The sequence below is a fragment of the Kogia breviceps genome, chromosome 14 (genome assembly GCF_026419965.1).
Source record: "Kogia breviceps isolate mKogBre1 chromosome 14, mKogBre1 haplotype 1, whole genome shotgun sequence".
Taxonomy (NCBI): Eukaryota; Metazoa; Chordata; class Mammalia; order Artiodactyla; family Physeteridae; genus Kogia; species Kogia breviceps.
In genome coordinates this window covers 75209077-75231718 of record NC_081323.1, presented here as the reverse complement: position 1 = coordinate 75231718, position 22642 = coordinate 75209077, and the positions used below count along the sequence as shown (strand labels likewise).

The following is a 22642-nucleotide window of genomic DNA, read 5'->3' as shown; positions in this document are numbered from 1 at the left end:
CCAAATGTGCCGATGTCGATAAGCGTTTAGCACAATGCCTAGTACATCGTAACTGCTGAAAGGATGAGGACTGAAATCATCCTCAGGTAGGACTCAGGAGTCCCATCTTACCTCAGCATGATCACCTGGCTCTCAGCCCCTACAGCCACATCTACCAGGCTGTCTCCATCAAGGTCCTTCACCCCATGGATGGAGCGTCCAAACCATCGAATTCCTGGGAGCATCCGGGTCCCTTCTATCCGCTGACACCAAGAGAGAAATTCATGCTAAGCTGGGGAGAGGACGGGCGGAAGGGCGGAAAGAGTCGGGCTGAGGAGTGGGGTTGGGGCTTGGTGGCTGCCAGGTGCCTGGGAATGGGTACCTCACCTGACTGGGCCAGGGGCTCAGCCCCGCTTGCTGCCCATTGAAGATGTACACAGCCCCCTGCTCTTCCAGAGGGGCTCCCACGGCCACGTCCATCAGCTCATCCCCATTGATGTCCGTCAGGGCAGCGATGACTGCTCCAAATCGCCCAAGGGGGTAGCCGGGATCCCCGTGCAGCTCTGAGACCATGTCGAACCCCAGCTGGGAAGGAGCAAGGCAACAGGTCCACCTCAGTCACTCAGCACTAACCACTGGACCGCCAGGGAATTCCCCACCTTTGTTATCTGTGTGACTTTGTGCCTTTGGAAAGTTGCCTGGCCTTGCTGAGCTGCGACGTTGCCATTTGTAAAATAAAGCTCATAGTACCCCAGGAGGTGTATGTGCGAATCACACGAGGTATCCTATGTATACAAAGTTTGGCACTGGGCCTTGCACACATTTTACCCACCTCCGCATGTCTGCTATTGCTTGTCGTTGTTCTAAAGGTCTGATTAACACATGATCAGGCAGGGAAAGGCTTTCAGAATAACTGAGACCTGAGAAGGCAAGGGAGTCTCTTTCTCCCACATTCTCCACTCATTGTCCTGGTCCCCACCTTTTTTCTCTGGTAGATAAACACCCGGCCTCCTCTCTGCTCGCCATAGAACAGGGGGGCTCCAACCAGCAGCAGCTCTGTCTCCCCATCTTGGTCCATGTCAACGCCACACAGCTCGCCACCAAAATAAGAGCCAATCTGCAGGGAGAGGAAGACGTTTGGGGAAGAAACCTAGAGCAGGACACCTCCCTCCCCATCAAGTGCACCATATCCATCTTACTCTAAGCCCTCAAAGGAAGGTCCAAGTCCTGGATCCCACTTAGAGCCCGTATGAATTCGGACAAGTTGGGATCTTAAGTTGGCAAGTGGGGATGACAAGGTTAACGTCAGAGGCTTGGCAGGGGAACAAATGCGACAGTGCTCGGCACAGGGCGTGTGCTCAGCAAGCGGATGCGTGTTCGGAAGACAGCAGGAAGCATAACTAGTGTCACTCCAGCCCCCTCTTGGGCGGACGCCCCTGCAATCGCACTCACCTGGATCCCATCTATTTTCTGGATTTGGCTCCAGGGTTCTCCGCCCTTTGGCTCTTGGAACAGCAACACCCGCCCCACGTGCTGGTATCGGGGGGCTCCAGCTGCCAGCAGCGATGTGGTCCGTCGGGAGGGCAGCCAGATCACCGTGTAGCCTGAGGAGAGAGCGAGCGCGGGGCTTGGAGTTAGGAACACAACGGCTGCTGAACGAAGCTAAAACCCAGGGGGAAAGACGGCAGAGACCCTGGGAAGCTGGGTTAGCAGCAAAGATGCATTGAGACGGCCAGATGACCTTCTCCCGAGAAGAGCTGCCATGTGCTCCGAGGAGTACAAACCCTGCCGTCAGGGTCCGGGACTGCATCTCTCAAACAGTGGACAACACGCATGCGCAGGACAAAGCAGCCGCGTACTTCAGGGTAAACATCTTCCTGAGGCTCAGTTCACCTAAGGGTTTACAAAGGAGACTACCTTCTTTTTTTTTTAAGAGTAAAATGAAACGGAATATATTAGTAAGAAGAAGGCAAAGTTTGCACGAAGATTAAAAATAAAGCAGCAGATGCCTCAAGACTGCCAGCCTGCCCTGTTTCAGACTTGGCAGCCCCTACATTGCATGACCTAACTTCTTAAAACCAATCTCTTTATAGATGATAGATTAACTTTTCTCAAAGTGTGAACATTTTTGCAGAAAAATTTGGTAGAAAAGATTAAAGATGCGTTTCAATGAAAAAGTTTGGTAAGGTAGCACAACTCAATCAGCATGGAGACACAGCCTAATAAAAATACTGAAATTTAAACATAAGGAGTGGTGGACTTCCCTGATGGCACGGTGGTTAAGAATCCATCTGCCGATGTAGGGAACACGGGTTCGAGCCCTGGTCCAGGAAGATCCCACATGCTGAGGAGCAACTAAGCCCATGCACCACAACTACTGAGCCTGTGTGCCACAGCTACTGACACCGTGCACCTGGAGCCCATGCTCTGCAACAAGGGAAGCCACCGCAATGAGAAGCCCGCGCACCACAATGAAGAGTAGGCCCCGCTCGCCGCAACTAGAGAAAGCCCGTGCGCAGCAACGAAGACCCAACGCAGCCAAAAATTAATTAATTAAAAAAAATATAAGGAGTGGTGATTGTACAGCACAGAGAATATAGCCAATATTTTATAATAACTATAAATGGAGCATTATCTATAAAACTTTTGAACCACTATCTTGTACACCTGAAACAAATATGTTATTGTAAATCAACTATGCCTCAAGAAAAAAAAAAAAGCAGGAGACTTGAAAACATCTCTGCTTCAAGATATAACTGAGGTTATCTACATGCTTCACAACTCCTGTGGTTGAGGTTCCCTGCCCTCTGTTCCTACACTGACGAAATGCTGGAGGAAATGCTGCAGGAGATTGGACCAGGGATTGGGCGGGAGCCAGGAGCCACCTCCCAGGAATGCTCTGAAGATGACTCATTGACCCAATTTGACCTTCTTTGTTTATTTTTTTTGAATTAATTTTTATTGGAGTACAGTTGATTTGCAATGTTAGGTTACTGTACAGCAAAGTGAATCAGTTATACATATACATATATCCACTTTTTTAGATTCACTTCCCATATAGGTCATTACAGAGTACTGAATAGAGTTCTCTGTGCTATACAATAGGTTTTTATTAGTTACCTATTTTATGCATAGTAGTGTGTATATGTCAGTCCCAATCTCCCAATTTATCCCTCCTCCACATGACCTTCTTTGCTCAGAGCAGTTGAAAGTGAATGAGAAAAACAGATGTCCGAGACTCTATAGCCCATGAAAGGAAGGGTGAAGAGGCTGAATCACTCTCCTGTTTCTTCATGTATATTCCTGAAGTACAAAGGTTAAGAAATTGCCCTTTGAAATCAGAGAGACAAGGTTTTAATCCGAGTATTATTTCTTCCTGGCTGTATAATCTTGAGTAAATTACTTCATGTGTCTGAGCCTCAGTCTTCTCATCTAAAAAAAAAAAAAACTGGGACAATACCAACTTTATAGGGGGGTTTTGAGGATTAAATAAGACCGTGGGGGGCTTCCCTGGTGGCGCAGTGGTTGAGAATCTGCCTGCCAATGCAGGGGACACGGGTTCGTGCCCCGGTCCGGGAAGATCCCACGTGCCGCGGGGCGACTGGGCCCGTGAGCCACAACTACTGAGCATGCGCGTCTGGAGCCTGTGCTCCGCAACAAGAGAGGCCGCGACAGTGAGAGGCCCGCGCACCGCGATGAAGAGTGGCCCCCGCTCGCCGTAACTAGAGAAAGCCCTTGCAGAGAAACGAAGACCCAACACAGCCAAAAATAAATAAATAAATAAATAAAAATTTAAAAAAAAAAAAAAAAAGACCGTGGATGTAAAATGCTTAGCACCATGTTAGTGAGATCTAAACTAAGATCTGAAGGATAGTAGGCAATCAACATTATATTTACTTCTACAGATACACAACACACACATACATCTGTGTGTGTGTATATAGTGGTATGGGTGCCTAACTAGAGATTCAACTTTGGGTTATTTCTTCGTATTCAGTGAGCAACTTTGCCAGCTATTTTGCAATACAGTCATCTCTACGTATCCGCAGGGGATTGGTTCTAGGACCTGCCCCCATACCAAAATCCACCACAGACGCTCAAAGTCCCACAATTGGCCCTTGGTATCCCCGGTTTCCAAATCTGGGGATTCAACCAACCATGGATCATAAACGTGGAACCCGCAGCTGCAGAGGGCCAACTGGATACTGAAGAAGAGAAAACCACCTTGAAGGCAGTAGTGTAGGTGCTGCAGTGTAAGTGCAGTGGTTACTAAGCACAGACTTTGGGGCTGGACTGCCTGGGTTCCACCTACTAGTCTGTGACCCTGAGGAAGTTTTTTTTTTTTTTTTTTGCGGTACGCAGGCCTCTCACTGTTGTGGCCTCTCCCGTTGAGGAGCACAGGCTCCGGACGCGCAGGCTCAGCGGCCATGGCTCACGGGCCCAGTCGCTCCGCGGCACGTGGGATCTTCCCGGACCGGGGCACGAACCCGTGTCCCCTGCATCGGCAGGCGGACTCTCAACCACTGCGCCACCGGGGAAGCCCCGGAGGAAGTTTTTTAAAGTCTCCTGGGCTCAGTTTCTTCATCTGTAAAATAGAGATGATAAAAATAGCGACTTACAGGGTTGTTGGGAGGATAAAATGAGATAAAAATAAGTTAATATGTGCCAGGCACTTAGAACAGTGCCTGGCACATAATACTTGCTCAGTAAAGAAAAAGAAAAGGAAAACAATCGTAAAAATCACTGAGGGCAGTCTCCCTTAGAAGGGTAAGGGTAGATGCACGATGAATAGCACCAATTTTCCCGAGGAAAGTATTTAATAAGATCTTGTGTTTTGAAAGTTTAATAATAATCTTTGTGTACTGAGCCCACCCCCAGCCAAGGGTCATGGGTGAGGCAGGGTGGAGGGTGGTGGTTCTAGATCTATGAGGAGGTAGAAGCTGGAAGCACTCCTGTCCCAGGGCTCTTGGAGTCAGTTCGTGCCTTGAGACAGGCTGACTCTTTGAATGGGAACTAAAAGAGCTATAACCCCAAGCGCAAGGGTGAGGCCGTTCTGCTCCTGAGACTGGCGTCGGCTTGGATGGACAGCATGCCCAGGATTGTGCAGGACAAGACACTACGAGGCAGAGAAGCAACAGCAGTTGTGGATTGACCAGCCTCGTTCCCTCTGTGCTTGGTATCTGAGAACTCTTGAGACTGAATCAACCCTGGAGTTCCTGGACAATTCAAGGGGAGGAAGTCTCACGGAGGAGGGGCTGGTCCACCCACCAATGAGGCAGGTTGTTTTAAAATGGACTCGGGGGCTTCCCTGGTGGCGCCGTGGTTGAGAATCCGCCCGCCAATGCAGGGGACATGGGTTCGAGCCCTGGTCCGGGAAGTTCCCACATGCCGCGGAGCAACGAAGCCCGTGTACCACAACTACTGAGCCTGCGAGCCACAACTACGGAGCCCACGTGCCAAAACTACTGAAGCCCACGTGCCTAGAGCCTGTGCTCCACAACGAAGAGTAGCCCCCACTCGCCACAACTAGAGAAAGCCCACACACAGCAATGAAGACCCAACACAGCTGTAAATAAATAAAATTTTAAAAAAATAAAAATAAAAATAAAATGGACTCGGGATTTAATTTACAGGTATAACTGAGTAACGACACAGAGAAGTCACTGCCACTGAAAAAAGTTTATCACTCACAGCTCCCCGAAGCAGGCGTCACAGCAGGCCATGCAGGGCCACATGGGAGAAGCACCGGGGTGGAAGGAGCAAGGGGAGAATGGCCCAGAGCTGTTATTGCAGTTTCGGTGGGAAGGAATGAGGGAGGCAAGGCAAGTTTGAGCAAGCTTAGGACTGGACGGTTTGAATAATGCTGGCAGGCTCTGGGCTATAGAGGTGGTCTTCAGTTGTCTAGTACCTGGGCCTGGGGTGATTTACGTCAGGGTGGATACTGGCCTGGTGTGTGAAAGTTAGATAAAAGAGGAGGTGGGATGCAGTGTCTGGATTGGCCAGTTGGCCTGTGGAAGGCCTGCTCCCAGGCAAGTTGTTTCCTACCTGTAGGAATTAGCTGGCCCTGGGAGGAGCAGTCTCTCCAGGATTAGCAAGGCCACAAGATGTCAAAGCATCATAAGGTATGGAAAATAAAAACATGATTAATACACAGGTGAGGGGTTAGGAAGGGAAAAATGAAGACTATTAGAACCGTATTTAAACTGAGTTTGTTCATGTTGTTGCTTAATTGCTTTCATTATTATTTTGAAAGTCAGAGTGACTCCCTGTTTCCCCAAATCTGAAAGAACCCAGCAGAAAAGAGAAGTACTCACCCAAATATCCTGCCCTCACTTCTGGTGTCAATGGTTCATTCCCAACAAATGTATCACCCCGCAGGTCTGTCTTCAGATCGAGAAAGCCCCCAGCCCAGTCCTTGGCTCCAGCGGCCCCTACAATGCCATGGCCCTGCCCAGGGAGGGAGATGAGTGCGGGTAAGCTGTGTTCCCACCACAACCCTCAGCCGGCAGTGTCAGGCCCCCCACTCACCCTGCTGAGATCCGCGCTGATCCCGCTGGAGGACAGCTCCATGTTGAAGGATGTCAGGTCCTGTTTGCTTGTGCCTGAGGGACGAGGTAGGGAGAATGGGCTGAGACCCAAGGAGCAGTGAAACAGTGATGCTCAAGAAAGGACTGAGGAAAAAAACACAGCATCTACCCGTAGGCAAGGTAGAAAAAGCATGAACTTTTTTTTTTTTTTTTTTTTGGCAGCTCTGTGCAGCTTATGGGATTTTAGTTCCCCAACCAGGGATCGAACCCGGGGCCCTGGCAGTGAGAGTGCCAAGTCCTAACAACTGGACTGCCAGGGAATTCCCAAGAGCATGAAACTTAGCATCAGACATGGAAGCGACTTATGCCCTGAGTCTCCCATGACTCTCCACGCACCCCAGGTATGGATATTCCGTTCCCCGACTCAGCACGTCTAAGAGGCAGCTCTTGATTTCCGCTTCTACTCAGGCTACCCCTCTTCAATGAATAGCACCCCACACTCACCTAGTGACTCATGCTAAAAGCCCCGGAAACAACCTTGATTCTTCCCTTTTCCCTCCATTCTACCTCCAACACATGACCAAATCATGATAGTTCTACCTGCAAAACACATCTGCCCACTTCTGTGAATCGTCTGTATCACCGCCACACTGGCCCAATCCATCCTCCTCTTGTGCCTGACTAAGGCAGGAGCTTGCTAATTTGGTCTCTTTGACTTCATTCTTTTCTTCTTTTTTTTTTTGCGGTACGCGGGCCTCTCACTGTTGTGGCCTCTCCCGTTGCAGAGCACAGGCTCTGGACGCGCAGGCTCAGCGGCCATGGCTCACGGGCCCAGCCGCTCCACGGCACGTGGGATCTTCCCAGACCGGGGCACGAACCCGTGTCCCCTGCATCAGTAGGTGGATTCTCAACCACTGCACCACCAGGGAAGCCCTCTTTTCTTTTTTTTTTTTTTAAATTAAATTTATTATTTTTATGGCCGTGCTGCACAGCACATGGGTTATTAGTTCCCTGACCAGGGATCAAACCCGTGCCTGCTACAGTGGAAGTGCAGAGTCCTAACCATTGGACCGCCAGGGAAGCCCCTTTGACTTCATTCTTCCTCTTTCTATGCCTTTTTTCACAGAGCAAGTTGTGTACTCTTTTTAAAAAATGTACATCAGACCTCATCTTCCCCTTTCCTAAAACCCTTCGTAACTTCTCATTGGTCTGAAGACTAAAATCCAAACTCATGAGGAGCTGGGAGGCCCCTGCCTTCCTCTCCAAACTTCTGTCTCCCTTACTCCCCACACTGCTATTACACTGACCTTTTTTCCTATTCCTCCAGCACACCAAGCCCTGCCTCATCTCCTGGCCTTTGCACTTGATCTTCTCTCTGACTATAATGCCCTTTGCCCACACTTCTCCCATGGCTGTCTGATTCTCATCTTTCATGCCTCAGCTCAAAAGCTATCTCAGGGGCTTCCCTGGTGGTGCAGTGGTTGAGAGTCCACCTGCCGATGCAGGGGATACGGGTTTGTGTCCCGGTCCGGGAAGATCTCCTACATGCCGCGGAGCGGCTGGGCCCGTGAGCCATGGCCGCTGAGCCTGCGCGTCCGGAGCCTGTGCTCTGCAATGGGAGAGGCCACAACAGTGAGAGGCCCGCGTACCGCAAAAAAAAAAAAAAAAAAAAAGAATCTTGGTAGCAGGAGCTCTCTCCATGCGGAACAGGAAATGTGCTTAGGCCTTGGTAACTAAAAAGTTATCTCAGTGAATTTTACCTCACTTTAAAAAAAAGCACCTCACAGGATTTCCCTGGTGGTCTAGCGGTTAGGATTCCGGGCTTTCACTGCTGGCTCAGGTTCAATCCCTGGTCAGGGAACTGAGATCCCGCAAGCTGCGCGGCGTGGCCAAAAAAAAAATTACATCTGTGAAAGGCCTTCCTTGAAAGGCTGATTTAAAGTGGCTTCTTCCAATTAAATCTGTCTTATCACTTTACTCATTTTCTTTATAGCACTTACCACAATCTTGAATCATCCTGTTTGTTTACTGTCTTTTTTAAGATGTTGGGGGTAGGCGTTTATTAATTAATTAATTTTTGCTGTGTTGGGTCTTCGTTTCTGTGCGAGGGCTTTCTCTGGTCGCGGCGAGCGGGGGCCACTCTTCATCGCGGTGCGCGGGCCTCTCACTATCGCGGCCTCTCTTGTTGCGGAGCACAGGCTCCAGACGCGCATGCTCAGTAGTTGTGGCTCACGGGCCTCGTTGCTCCGCGGCATGTGGGATCTTCCCAGACTAGGGCTCGAACCCGTGTCCCCTGCATTAGCAGGCAGATTCTCAACCACTGAGCCACCAGGGAAGCCCTACTGTCTTTCTTTATCCAACCTGGATATGAGTTCTATGTTGGCAATATCTGTGAGGGTCTGATTCACAGTGCCTGCTCCATGGTTGTTGCCAGCATGAATAAATAAAATGCAAATAATACCACCAGCCTTGCAAGGATACTGAGAAGAACCGATTCAATGGTATAGATAAAGTGCCTGTTACCTGTAAGCTTTCAAGAACCGTAGCAATTATTATGAAGATTTGTTCATTCACTGAAGAAACATTTAGAGTCACTAAATATTTGGTGCCAGGGATACAGGGGTGGGAAAGCAGGCACAATACTTGTCACTAAACCTCTCAGTTTAGTGTGGGAGACAGACATCTAATAGAGAGCTCTTTTTTTTTTTTTAATTTAATTTTTTGACTGCGTCAGGTCTTAGCTGTGGCATGTGGGATCTTAGTTCCCTGACCAGGTATCGAAACCACATCCCCTGCATTGGAAGGCGGTTCTTAACCACTGGACCACCAGGGAAGTCCCCTAATAGAGAGTTCTACTACAATGTATGTCACAGGGGCTGTGACAGGGAATGTACAGTGGTTAAAGCAGCACATGAGAACCCAGACTTGGGACCAGTGAGAACTTATCAGAGGGAATGACCTCTAAACTACGATCTGAAGGATGGGTAAGGGCAGGGAAGGATAGAGGATAAGAGCTATGATTTATCAAGAGTCTACAAGGTACCAAGCACTTTGCTAAGCAGTCATTAGGGCTTGAATTGTGTTCCCTGAAGAAAAGATATCTAAGTCCTAACCCCTAGTACCTCAGAATGTGACCCTATTTGGAAATAGAGTCTTTTCAGAGGTAATCAAGTTAAAATGAGGTCATTAGGGTGGGCCCTGATCCAATCTGACTAGTGTCCTTATTAAAAGAGGCAATTTGGACACAGAGGGACAGACACAGAGAGAAGATGATGGGTAAACACACAGGGAGAAGACGGCCAGGCGACCAGAGTGATGCAGCTACAAGTCAAGGAACACCAAGGACTGTTAACAAACACCAGAAGTTAGAAGAGGCAGGGAAGGATTCTCTCCGAAACCATCACGAGGAGCATGGCCCTGTCAGACCTTTGATTTCTGACTTCTAGCCTCCAGAACTGCAAGACAACACATCTCTCTTGCTTTTTTTTTTTTCATTTCTCTTGCTTTAAGCCACCTAGCTTTTGGTACTTTGTTACAGCAGCCCTAGGAAATGAATACAGCAGTTAAACCTTACAACCCTCTGAGACTGGTATCACTATCTCCCTTTAACAGAACAAGGAGGCTCAGAGAGGGAAAGTGACCTGGTTGAGGTCACACAGCACAGGCAGAGTGAATTCTTGAGCAGGTCTGCCTGGTCCCATTAAATATAATCCATTGCCTCTTCAAGTGAACTGAACACCAAGGCCGTGTCCTAGTGAAGGGACTTCCTGGGGGGATCAGGTACCTTTCAGCAGACTAAGCTACCTGGGGAAATACTCTCCCATAGGCAGTCCTCCATCTGGCGACTACAATCAAACCTTCTCTTATTCTGGGCCAAAGAAGAGGGCCTGTGGGCTCCTTGCACTTGGCCCCTGCCTGCTTGCCTGTCTTAAATAATTTGAGGCCCAGGACAAGTGACAATGAGGGAGCTGAGTGAGGAGAGGAAGGGATTATAGTCATTCTACAGGGCTCAGCTGATGCCTACAAGACACAGGTCAGCTCGGGCACCCATCCTGGACCAGGCTGAGCTTCAAGAGGAAGACAGACTTTCGGAGGGAAATAGAGGCTGCTCCTAAATCACCCTCCCCTAAGTTCCAACCTGAGGTCTTTTAACCGGAGAGCTCTTAACACAGTGGCAGATGCTCTGTCAGCTGCCGTGATTATTGTTCTGCGTGTCCTTAGTCTAATGTCCCAGGTGAGGTTCTGTATACATTCCTCTGAACCCTCTTTTCCAGGGTCTGCCACTCACCTTCAATGACATAGATCTTTTTTTGCAGCTCGGTGAATAGATCTTTCAGCTTCTCAAATGTGTCCAGAATCTTTACAAACTCCTCCGCAGGTTTTGAGGCAAATTCATGGAGTGTCTCCTGACTTTCTTTGGTCTTAAAATACTTTCCAATCTGGAAGAAATGAAGAGTGAAGAGCTAGCATCCCCAGAATGGCAGACCAATCTTCTGTTATTTTCACAAGACCCTGGCCCCAGGGAGAAAGGGGCTGGGGATCAGGAATAGGAGAGGGAAGATGGGTCATAAGAAGAAGCAGGGACCTGGAGCCCGTACCCCAATGATGTAGCGGATGATGTCTTTGGCCACGTCAATGTTGGCTTTGTCAGTGGCTTCCCCGTCAGTGATGATGATAAGCACTTTGGTGGCATCTGGCCGGGCCCCCAGCTCTTGCCGGAACACCTTGGTCCTGTGTCCAGGAAGGGGGGGATGTGAGAGACTCTCCGCAAATCACCTGAGGTCTCCCCCTCACCCTGCTCATTAAGTCACTGTCCTGCTGATTATGCCAAATCCCTTCTCACAATTCCCAGACAGCTATTCCCAGCCTTCGAAGCTCTCTCCTGAACCTCCTTCCTCACCCTGGTTGCCATATCCCTCCTTCTGGACCAGTGGCCTTCAACTGAATTCTGGGCAGCCAAGAGGTTGTCCCAGAGTCTGTGGGCAGTGAGGGGAAACTCTGGGCTTCCTACTCTTCATTTCAACCACGTGGCAACTACCCTGTAATCAGCTAGATATGCTGGTGATCTAGGTGAGATGCCAGTGGAAGGACGGGCTCCACGGCAGAAGGAAATTGGAAAGCCACTCTTCTAGAGAAAGCTCATTTAACACCCCCTTCTGCCTGCCCTACCATTGCCAGGCTTCCTGTATATCTCTGCTGCAGCAGATCTCCTAGGTAATTAAAGAGACTTGTTTCTGTGTCAATTTTTCCCCAAACCAGATTTGCTGCTGTATCTCTGGCTCCTGACTCAGAGTAGGTGCTCAGTGCACGCGACAGAAGAGAAAGAAGGAAGGACTGAATTCTGGACAGGCCGAGGCTCCAAATTCCTGCCCTGCCCACAGCCTCCTTCTGAAGCAAGAGAGGCTGCCCGCAGCTTCCACTGGGACGTTCTATTTGAACGTCCTCCCCTCCTTACCCGACAGCTAACCAAAGATGGACAATTAATCCAAGAGCAGCCAGTCCACAACCCCTGACTTATAGCATGACCTGTACTGGGAACAGAAGCTGAAAGTCACCTGGAGAGGCCACAGTGGGAGGTGAAGAGATACAGAGAGGAGGGCGAGAGAGCTACTTGGAAGCTGCCAAAGACAGAGGAACCTGATGGGCGGGGTCAAAACCACGTCTTGTTCTATCTCAGATGCAAATGTTTCCCCAACTTCCATCCACCTGGACATGGCCTATCATGGATCCTGTTCATGGATTTCCACCCTGGTTTAAACCACTATCATCTCTCGTCTGGATTTTTCAATGTCTGCGAACTGGCATCCCTGTTTCCACCCTTGCCCCTTCCACAGTCTAATATCAACCCTGCAGTCAGGGGGATCCTTTCAAAAACATAAATCAGATTATCACTCCTCTGATCGAAACCACCAATGATTCTCATCTCACTCAGAGGAAAAGCCAAAGTCCTCACTAGGGCCTCATCCAGACTTCGATGATCTCTCTGACTTCATCTACTACCTGAACTCATCACTTACTTCCTTCCAGCCACACTGGTGTCCTGGTTCTTCTGTGAACATCCCAAGCATGGGATCAGGGCCTCTGCTGTTGCCTCTGCCTGGAATGGTCTTCCTTCAGGTATCCACATGGCCTGCTTCCTCACCTCCAACAAGTCTTTGCTCAGATGTAACCTTCCCTGATCTTCCCATTGAACGTTGCTTTATTTTTCTTTGTAAAACTTACATCTTCTACTATATGATCCAATTTACTTATTTATCCTATTTATTACATTTCTCTCCCCTACTAGAATGTTAAGCTCCAGGAGGGGAGAGACTTTTCTTTGTTTCGTTCACTGTTAATTCCTAGCACCTAGAAAATGGCAAACACAAACCTGCAGACCAGAGCCAGCCCACAGCTTGTTTTTATATGGTCTCTGGGCTAAAAATGGTTTTTATATTTTTGTTTTTAAAGAGTTACAAAAACAAAGAAGAATATGCAACAGATAACTGTTATGTGGCCACAAAAGTCTAAAATAGTACTATCTGGCCCTTTATAGAAAAAAAATCTGCCAAGTCCTGACCTGGAACACTGCCTGGCACACAGCCAGATGGTCAAGAATTATTTATGAAATACATTTCCATGACCGCTTCTTTTTGTTCCCACAGTTGACACCTTTTGGGGTATCTTCCCATCCTGTGGGGACCCAGTTCTCTAAGAACTGCCCCCTTCCCAGTGGAGGTGGGACCCCTGAATCCATGTGACTCTACGCCATGAAGTAGAACAAGGCCTTAGCTGGGTTGACCCATGGACACACAATCTAGGCTCAGCCAATCAGATTTCCTCTCCTAGAAGCTAGAATTCAGGTTGTTCACCTGAATTGAGGAACTGAGGCTGCCATTTTTTTCAATGGACATTTGTTTGATCATGTCCCCACCAGAGCCATTTACAGAGAGAAGAATGAAGTAGACATGACAGGTCAAGTAAGCCCCAGAAGAAAAGAGCTGGAAACACATGCAGAGTCTTGAGATACATCCCATGCATGTTTAACTTATGCAAATCCAACTATGCATGCTTGGCAAAGAAATATAAATGAAAAATACAAGTGTAATAGTACAGGAGATCCTTTCTGCTATTTCACTCAATCTGAGCGTATGCCCCAGGGGGGGCATGAGATAGGAGATGTAATTCTCTTATTCCCCAAAGTGGTCTCAGTTTCCATGGCCACTTTAATGTTTAAATACAGGTATTTAAAAAATACACAATATGGCCCGTTCACACAGTCCAACTACATTCATCTAGGCCTCAATTTAAACACAGTAATCTGACCCAACTCTGGGTTAGTAGGTTTAGAAAATCAGGATATGCTAGTTTCCAATATGGGACTTGGATATATTGACTCTGATGAACAATTCAAAGAATAATTCAAAACTAATTTGACTCTTTGAGACTTGTATTCATACACTGACTTCAAAAGCTGATCCGCAACTGAGGTGTGACTCTACCGTGGCTGCCATCATTTACAGTCTCTTTTCAAGTTCTGGTTCTAATCCCTCATGAGGCCTGGAAATATTCTCTTTCCCAAAGGTTCATGAGCTATCCCTGCATCCTCTCATGAATTCCCCTTTGGGATTTAGTTGGTGTAGAGTCCTGTTATAATCAAAAGAGCTCTGGAATTCCCTAGCGGTCCAGTGGTTAGGAGTTTGTGCTTTCACTGCCCAGGGCCCGGCTTCAATCCTGGTCGGGGAACTAAGATCCCACAAGCCACGTGGCGTGGCCAAAAATAAATAAATAAAAATAAAACATAATCAGAAGAACCTGGACTATAACACAATATTGTAAATCAACTATATACTGCAATAATAATAATAATAAAGAACCTGGAATAAAATTGCTCCACCAGAATGTTTACAATAACCTGCCCCTTGCTGAACCCACCTGTTGAGTTCCTACACCTTGCAACTTGAAGAAGCTAGTACAAACAGAACAACCAACGGATGGGCTCTCTCACAAAAGGGAACTCACGCGACATAGTTGATGGCACCAAAGGTGTTGGTCAACAGGCGCATGTGTTCGACTTTGGCAAGTAGAATATCAGGGTCCTTCCGTTTAACATAATCCAAGAAAGTAAATTCTGTTTTGTAGGTTGAGGAAAACTGAACAGCCGCAAACTAGAAAAAGGAAGGAAGACATAAAACGTCGTTACATAATCCTTCCTACTTGTTTGCTCCAATCTCTACTTTTTTTTTATACGTTTATTTTCTTTTATAAACTTATTTATTTATTTTTGGCTGCGTTGGGTCTTCATTGCTGCCCTCAGGCTTTCTCTACTTGTGGCAAGCGGGGGCTACTCTTCTTTGTGGTGCGCGGGCTTCTCATTGTGGTGGCTTCTCCTGTTGCAGAGCACGGGCTGTAGGTGCGCAGGTTTCAGTAGTTGTGGCATGCGGGCTCAGTAGTTGTGGCTCGTGGGCTCTAGAGTGCAGGCTCAGTAGTTGTGGTGCACGGGCTTAGTTGCTCCGCGGCATGTGAGATCTTCCCGGATCAGGGTGTCCCCTGCATTGGCAGGCGGATTCTTCACCACTGCACCACCAGGTAAGTCCCACCCACCTCTACTTCTTATCCAGGACCTGGGCAACCTAACTCCACATTCCTGCCTTGAATCATTCTTTTGTTTTGTTTTTTTGGCCACACCTCTCGGCATGCATGTGGGGTCTTGGTTCCCCAACCAAGGATGGAAACCATGCCCCCTGCAGTGGAAGCATGGATTCACCAGGGAAGTCCCTCGAATCATTCTTTTGAAAATGAGGCTGTATATAAACAAACACAGAAATAAATCAACCTGGAACCCCTTATGGAGTGCTGTCTGCTGGGCTCTGGTCCTCTGGGTTCTGCCTACCTCACCAACAGAGATGGTTCCCAGCAACCATATTTCTGCTGAGTGACCCTGCTAAACAGAATACAGTTGGCTGGGACTGAGGTGAGGCCAGTCAGAATCTCTTCTCTGAGAAATTGGAATTTGCAGAGGGAGGGGTTGCTTGAGAGGAAGATTGGGAAAAAAAAACAAAACAAAACAAAACAAAAAAAACCTCCTGAAACTTTAACATGTGAACTTGGGAGCTTTCCACAGGCCCATGTGATCCAAAGAAGGTGAGAGCCAGTCTACACAGAGAAAGAGAAAGAGAGAAGGAAGCAAGAGCCAAAAAGAAACAGAAATAAGAATTAGGGAGAATCCTGGAAGCAGAGGTCCAATAATAGGCATGCCCTTAGGTTCTAGAGACACCTTGTACTAAATTTTCCCTTTATGCCCTTAGCTAGCTCAGGTACAACCAGGAATCCTAACTAATATATTTACCTGGTAGGAAGAGTTGCTGAGTTTCTTCATCACATCCTTCATGAAGTCCAGAATTTTCTGAAATTCATCTTGCTGCAAGCTCCTTGAGCCATCAAACAGAAATACCAAGTCTACGTTGCCCTTTATACATTCTACAGAGGCCAGACACAGAGGGACTTGGTAAAGGGTCTCTGGGGGTTGGCCTGCCCGTGCCAGTTCCCATGTATGGGCAACCACTTGTAGGTATTTTTACCTACTGGATCCCCAGTTCCTTACCCTGATAACCAGGGTGCCCTTGTAGCACAGGACCCCTCAGATTCTGGTGGAAGAGGTAACACAGGCCACTTAGATAGATGTTCTGGTCACATGTCCGAGACAGCCCAGGGTCACAGGCCTGAAGGAATCAAAGATTTTTAAAAAGGTTGGGGCTTCCTCTTGCTGTGTGTCTTTAGGGCATCATCAACCAAGAGCAAGAACCTTCAGGGTCATCATCCCCCGACCTCATTCCCATCTTCCAACTGGTTACTAAGGCAAGGTAATTCGGCCTCCAGGTATCTTGTATCAGTCTCTCCATCCCCACTGCCAATGTTATATGCCAATGGATGCTCGCTGCCTATAGGACGAAGTCTAAACTCCTTAGTTTGGCATTCGTATAGTTTACAGCAGGCACTATCCTACATTTCCAAACCCATCCCCTTCTATTTTCAATTACACATTCTGTGTTTAAGCCAAATCAAATGACTCCCTATTCCCAGAACATACAATGATGTTTCTTTCATTTATGACTATCTTTCCTGCCAGACTGTAATTTCTTGAAAGTCAGGGCTCACGTCATGGTCATCTTTGCATCTCACTCGCCTTCCCCCATCAGAACCCAGCACAATGCCTGGCGTGTAAGAGTAGCTAAGTAATCAAGCTCCAATTAAATACTGGATAAATATTTCACTCGCTTAGCCTTCTATTTCTTATATACCTGCGTCAGAAGGATGCTGTTGGGATGAACTATAAAGAGTAATGGACTTGTAATCAAATAGGAATTATATTCAAATCCTGGCTCTACCTCTTTAAAACCATGTGACTTTGACCAGGTCTTTTAACCCCTTTGGTCCTGTTTCCTCATGTATAAAATCTGTATACTGATCCGTATCTCACCTGAGTGGCTTGAGGATTAAAAGAGATAAGGCAGTGTTTCCCAAACTTCAGGCGTTTGTGGACCAGTTCACAATTTCTGTCATATGGGCATATCATCCACACTATTATTTACTTAATATTTAACTAAATTTAAAATTTAAGTAAATTTACTTTATTTAGTTTAACTAAAATTTACTTTAAAAAATTGAAGTATGGTTGATTTACAATGTTGTGTTAGTTTTTGGAGTACAGCAAAGTGATTCAGCTATATATATATATATATATATACATTCTTTTTCATATTTCTTTTCTATTATGGTTTATGACAAGATATTAAACATAGTTCCCTGTGCCATATACTATAGGACCTTATTGGGGGAGGGAGGGTGGAGAAGGGAAGGATTGGGAGTTTGGGATTAGCAGATGCAAGCTATTATATATAGGATGGATAAACAACAAGGTCCTACTGTACGGCACAGGAAACTATATTCAATATCCTGTGATAAACCATAATGCAAAAGAATGTGGAAAAGAACATATGTATAACTGAGTCACTATGCTGTATAGCAGAAATTGACACAACGTTGTAAATCAATTATACTTCAATAAATTTCAAAACAAAAATCAAAACCCAAGAGGAACTTGTTTAAAATTTACTTTTTTAGACTTTAGCCTCATCCTATGCAATGCGAGCCAAGAAATCATGAATTTAATGTACCTGTTGAATATTTTTTCTAATAAGCCATTAAATAAATATATGACTATTAAAACACTAAAAGTTGTGTACCACCACAAATCACCTTGTATATTAACGGTCACAGGAAAAAACACTGAGATAACTAAGGTCTCAAAAATAGCTGACTGATAGATGGTTCTCAATAAACACTGACTGAATCTGAAGCTTTCTGATGCCTATAATCTTCTATAGCACGGGTCCCCACCCCCTCGCTCCCTGGACCGCTACCCTTCTGGGGCCTGTTAGGAACTGGGCCTCACGGCAGGAGGCGAGTGGCCGAGCAAGCAAACCCTCCTCTGCCTCTCCCCATGGCTTCCCTTCACCGCCTGAACCATCCGCCCATAGCTCGCAATACCGCCTGTACCATCCCCCATCCCCCCGCCAGCCCGGTCAGTGGAAAAACTGTCTTCCATGAAACCAGTCCCTGGTGCCAAAAAGGTTGGGGACCGCTGTTCTACAGGATCTTTAATCCACTTTTTTCTTTCCTTTGTCTCCCTTTCCTCGCATCAAGCTTCAAAGGAGCTGATATCACACTGTACAGAACTCTTACCAAAAGGCTGTCACTTGTGGGGTCTGTCGCCAAGGTCATTCCCAAGTACTTGGAGGTAAAGTTGGAACCTGCAGGCACCAGAAGATTGGTCTGGAGGAACTTAAGCAATCCAGGTGTGATGGGGCCAGCCTCGATTTCCTGATACCGTTCCTCCCAGCTCCCAAGTCAGTTACTCACTACTCAGTCTGACTGGCAGGCAGTGTCCAGTGCTTGGCTGGCAGTGATAGAGGTTTCCCACGTTGTTCCCCTCACCTGGAGCTCCCACGACCACCCTGATGAGAAATTGCATCTGTGAGATGGAGCTGCCCAGGCCTTTACCCACCCACTCCTACCTATTAAGGGGGTTCGGCCCCCCCACAAGATATCTCAAAGCAATTCAGCCACTCCTCTTCTGGGTGACTCCTCAGCCCCCATCTCGTCCCTACTGAATCCCAGATAAATAATTCAATATGACAGAATTCTAGAAAGTTAAGGATCTTTTCCATTTACAGGCCAGAAAAACAGAGGCCCAGAGAATGATCTGCTAGAACGTCACATTGTGAGTTCATTCAATCAGCCAACAATTCAAAAGTCATTTATGGCCTACCTGCTATGTGCTAGGCTGTGGTATGTACTAGGGAGGGGTGGGGATTAGAGAGAAAAACCAAATCTCTGCCATCAAGCAGCTCACTGTCTAGTCTGGGAAAGAGTCTGGAATCTAGGAAGGGTGGCAGAGTGTTTTAGGGGTCGTGATACATATCCCCTTCTATTAGGCACTTATAAGGTGCTTTAATGATGGATGGTCCTCATCCTACTATCTGATGGCCTTGCTCCTGTTGCTTGGGTCCCACCACGGACTCCTCAAAACAGGAAGGTCCTGGCCACGGCAGGGAAGAAATGTGGCGACAGCTCACCCGTTTCCAACCTGCAAGACGCGGTACCCAAAATGCCTCCCGGTGTGTGGGATGGAGAAATTTTGCACGTGTCGCACATCCAGGTTGTAGCTCCAGGCTGGGGCTGAGGGAGACCAGGACCAAGTCAGCCACTTCTGGCCAGGGACCCCCCACGACCACCCCAGTGCGGCGGGCATTGATTGGCCCCAACCCACATGCCCCCAGTGGGCGGCCTCACCCCCAAAGACCTCTCTTCCTTTTCCCCAGGCCTCCCACACCCGGGGCAGGGCTGGCAGCCCATTTCCTGGACTCCAGGAAATGTGGAAGCAATTCCCTACTACCCAGAGCTCTGGTAGCTCCAGGGCCTGGGGAGGACACACAACTTCCCGACTGGCCCATCAGCAAAGAAGGAAGGATGAGAAGGCAGAGGACCCTAAGAGAGGAGCAGTCCGAAGGGCTCCCCCCCCGGGGGGGGGCGGTGGGGATGCCCCAAGGCAGAGTGCATCTCCCCACACACACCCACTTCTCCCTTGGGCTTGGGGCCCCATTGCCGTGAAAACCCAGACAATTAGCCTCAGGCTCCCTCCCCGTGAAAGTTCAAGATCCCCTGATCCTGTGAAGCTGCCTCCCCACTCATGTAATGCTCCCTCCCTCCCCACCCCACCATGGACCAGTCTCTGCCATAACCATTAGATCTCAAATTCCCCCATCACATGCCCCACCTAAGCCCCAAACTGTCCTTTTTGGCCTTGCTTTCCTTCCAGGCCTCAGGCTCATTTCACAGCATCTTAAGATGTCAGAGATGCTGGCCCTGCCATTTGTTCAGATGAAGAGACTGAGGCCCAGAAAGGGGGAAGGGACTTGCCTAAGATGGCAAAGAGCGGTAGAACCACGGGTTGGACTAGACCCTAGACCAGCTGTCCATACCCATTAACCATCCCCCCTTTTTAAGGGCCCACTGCCCCATCTCTCACTGCTGCCACCTTTGTCTCCCTTTTCTGTCTTTTCCTCCAAAACTTGCCTATATTTTGGACTCTGACTTTCTTTTCCCCCTTCTCCCTCCAGGATTCCTGGGCCCCACGTTACCTATGGCCAATCCCACACTTAAAACAGCTGCTCATTTACTCTGGTTCCACAAAGCCCTGCAGTTTCCCTGGTCACAGACACATGTCCCCTCCCCTCCCCACCTCTCTTGCCTACCAAAGAGAAAAGGCCCAGACAGCAGCAGCCTCATCACCATGATGCAGGAATTCATCTTTCAAGGGGCTGGAGGGACCCGACCCAGGTGCAGTCTCAGAGGGCTCTTGGGATTTACTGGCAACCTAGACAGGGTGAAAGAGGGAAATGATAATGCCCCGGGGCCTCTTGCAGTGGAAATTTCTCACAGAGGCGCCAGGCTGGTGACACTGCACTGGGGGAGAGAGGGCTGTGCCTGGAGGGGTTGTGAAACCGCATGGGTTCAGAGAGGAAGTGTAAGCAGGTTAAAGACACTTCCTGTGCCTGCTTGCATTTTCTTATCATCCAGGGGCAGGCAGCGCAGTAGTGCTGCCCAAGATCTGCTCTGTCTCAGTCCTTCACCAGCACACAAACTTAAGATTCGTTAAAGCTCAGTGGAGGATTGGTCAGATGATCTGTGGTACAACCATAATGGAATGCTATGTAGCCACAAAAAAGGAGGATTGAAAAAAAATAAGATGGGGGGGAAAGAATGATATAGCTTTCTCTTGACGTTGAAAGATGCCCATGATATACTCACCATCAAAGAAAACAAACAAGTTACAAAACAGTATATTTAATAATTCGTTCTGAGTCTAAAATACAAACAAAAAATAATTTCCACAGAATGGGAGATATATGATTTGCAAGTCATCTGATATGGGACTTGTATCCAGAATATATAAAGAACTCTTGTGGGACTTCCCTGGTGGTCCAGTGGTTAATAAGACTCTGCACTTCCCCTATAGGGGTCACGGGTTCCATCCCTGGTCAGGGAACTAAGATCCCACATGCCGTGCAGCACTGCCAGAAAAGGAAAAAAACAACAATGACAAAACAAAACAGAATATATAAAGAACTCCTGTAACTCAATGGTAAAAAGACAACCCAGTTTTCACGTGGGCAAAAAATTTGAATAGGTATTTCTCCAAAGACACTATATAAAATGGCCACTCAGTACACAAAAATGTTCAACATTATTAGTCATTAGAGAAATACAAATCAAAACCAAAAGATACCGCTTCACACCCACGAGGATGGCTAGAATAAAAAAGGAAGAAAGAAACTAAGTGTTTGTGAGAATGTGGAGAAATGGGAACTCTTGTACTTTGCCAGTGGGAATTTAAGCTGGTGCAGCTACTGTGGAAAACAGTTTGACATTCCTCAAAAAAGTTAAACATAGTTTCCATGTGACCCAGCAATTCCTAGGTCTAGACCCAAAAGAATTGAAAATATGTTCACAAAAAAACTTATACATGAGTGCTCATAACAGAATTATTCATATTAGCCAAAAACTGGAAACAATGCAAATGTCTACCAACTGATGAATGGATAAACAAAATGTGGTCTATTCATACAGTGGAATATTATTCAGCCATTAAAAAAGAATGAAGTATTGGTACATTCTACAATGTTTGTCCATGTAGAATGTTTGTACATTCTACAAACATTCTACAATGTTTGTCCATGGACAAACCTTGAAAACCATGCTAAGTGAAACAAGTCAGGCACAAAAGGTCAGATATTGTATGATTGCATTTACATGAAATGTCCAGGATAGGCAAATCTGTAGAGACAGAAAATAGATGAGTGGTTGTCAGGATGGGGGGAGTGGAGAATGTGGAGTGACTGCTCTTGGGTATAGAGATTTTTTTTTGGAGTGATGAAATGTTCTGGAATTAGATAGTGGTGAGGTTGCACAACTTTCTGAATATATTTTTATTTTTTTAAAAAAATTATTTATTTTATTTATTTACTTTGGGCTGTGTTGGGTCTTCATTGCTGCGTGTGGGCTTTCTCTAGTTGTGTTGACGGGCTTCTTTTTGCAGTGGCTTCTCTTGTTGTGGAGCACGGGCTCTAGGCGTGCAGGCTTCAGTAGTTGTGGCACGGGGGTTCAGTAGCTGTGGCTTGCGGGCCCTAGAGCGCAGGCTCAGTAGTTGTAGCCCCCGGGACTAGCTGTTCTGCAGCATGTGGGATCTTCCCGGACCAGGGCTCGAACCCGTGTCCTCTGCATTGGCAGGTGGATTCTTAACCGCTGCGCCACCAGGGAAGCCCCGGAATATATTTTTAAAAACACTAAATGGTATGTGATTTATATCTGGAAAGAAAAAGAATGAAAAATGGAAGTTGAAATTATGGGTGTGTTTGTAAAAAAAAAAATCTGAAAGGACACACAACCAAACTCCATACAGTGATTACCTCTGCAGAATATGGATTACACATTTCTGCAATATCTGGAAGAGGGTGTATAACTTGGTTAATTTAAAAAACTTAAAATATTAAAAACACAACAGAATAGAGGAAGTGTGTTTATGGGAAAGTGTT

The 22642-nt window shown here is 47.2% G+C and overlaps 1 protein-coding gene across 2 annotated transcripts in view; it reads right to left on the bottom strand.

The window, feature by feature from the left end:
* The window catches only part of ITGAL (integrin subunit alpha L), a 43359-nt gene extending 22844 nt beyond the window's left edge, over positions 1-20515 (bottom strand). The window contains exons 1-15 of one of the 2 annotated variants that reach the window (XM_059036173.2): positions 20303-20515; positions 19124-19226; positions 18408-18502; positions 18231-18298; positions 16090-16207; positions 15835-15965; positions 14508-14653; positions 11105-11237; positions 10795-10945; positions 6508-6581; positions 6294-6426; positions 1432-1583; positions 959-1096; positions 367-564; positions 112-242 (exon numbers count right to left, since the gene is read on the bottom strand). In XM_059036173.2, the coding sequence (XP_058892156.1) occupies positions 112-242; positions 367-564; positions 959-1096; positions 1432-1583; positions 6294-6426; positions 6508-6581; positions 10795-10945; positions 11105-11237; positions 14508-14653; positions 15835-15965; positions 16090-16207; positions 18231-18298; positions 18408-18502; positions 19124-19226; positions 20303-20357 (1826 nt within the window). In that variant the 5' untranslated portion in view covers positions 20358-20515. The remainder of the gene's footprint in view (positions 1-111; positions 243-366; positions 565-958; positions 1097-1431; positions 1584-6293; positions 6427-6507; positions 6582-10794; positions 10946-11104; positions 11238-14507; positions 14654-15834; positions 15966-16089; positions 16208-18230; positions 18299-18407; positions 18503-19123; positions 19227-20302) is intronic. The other variant, XM_059036172.2, reaches the window with a different exon arrangement.
* Positions 20516-22642: the final 2127 nt, after the last annotated feature.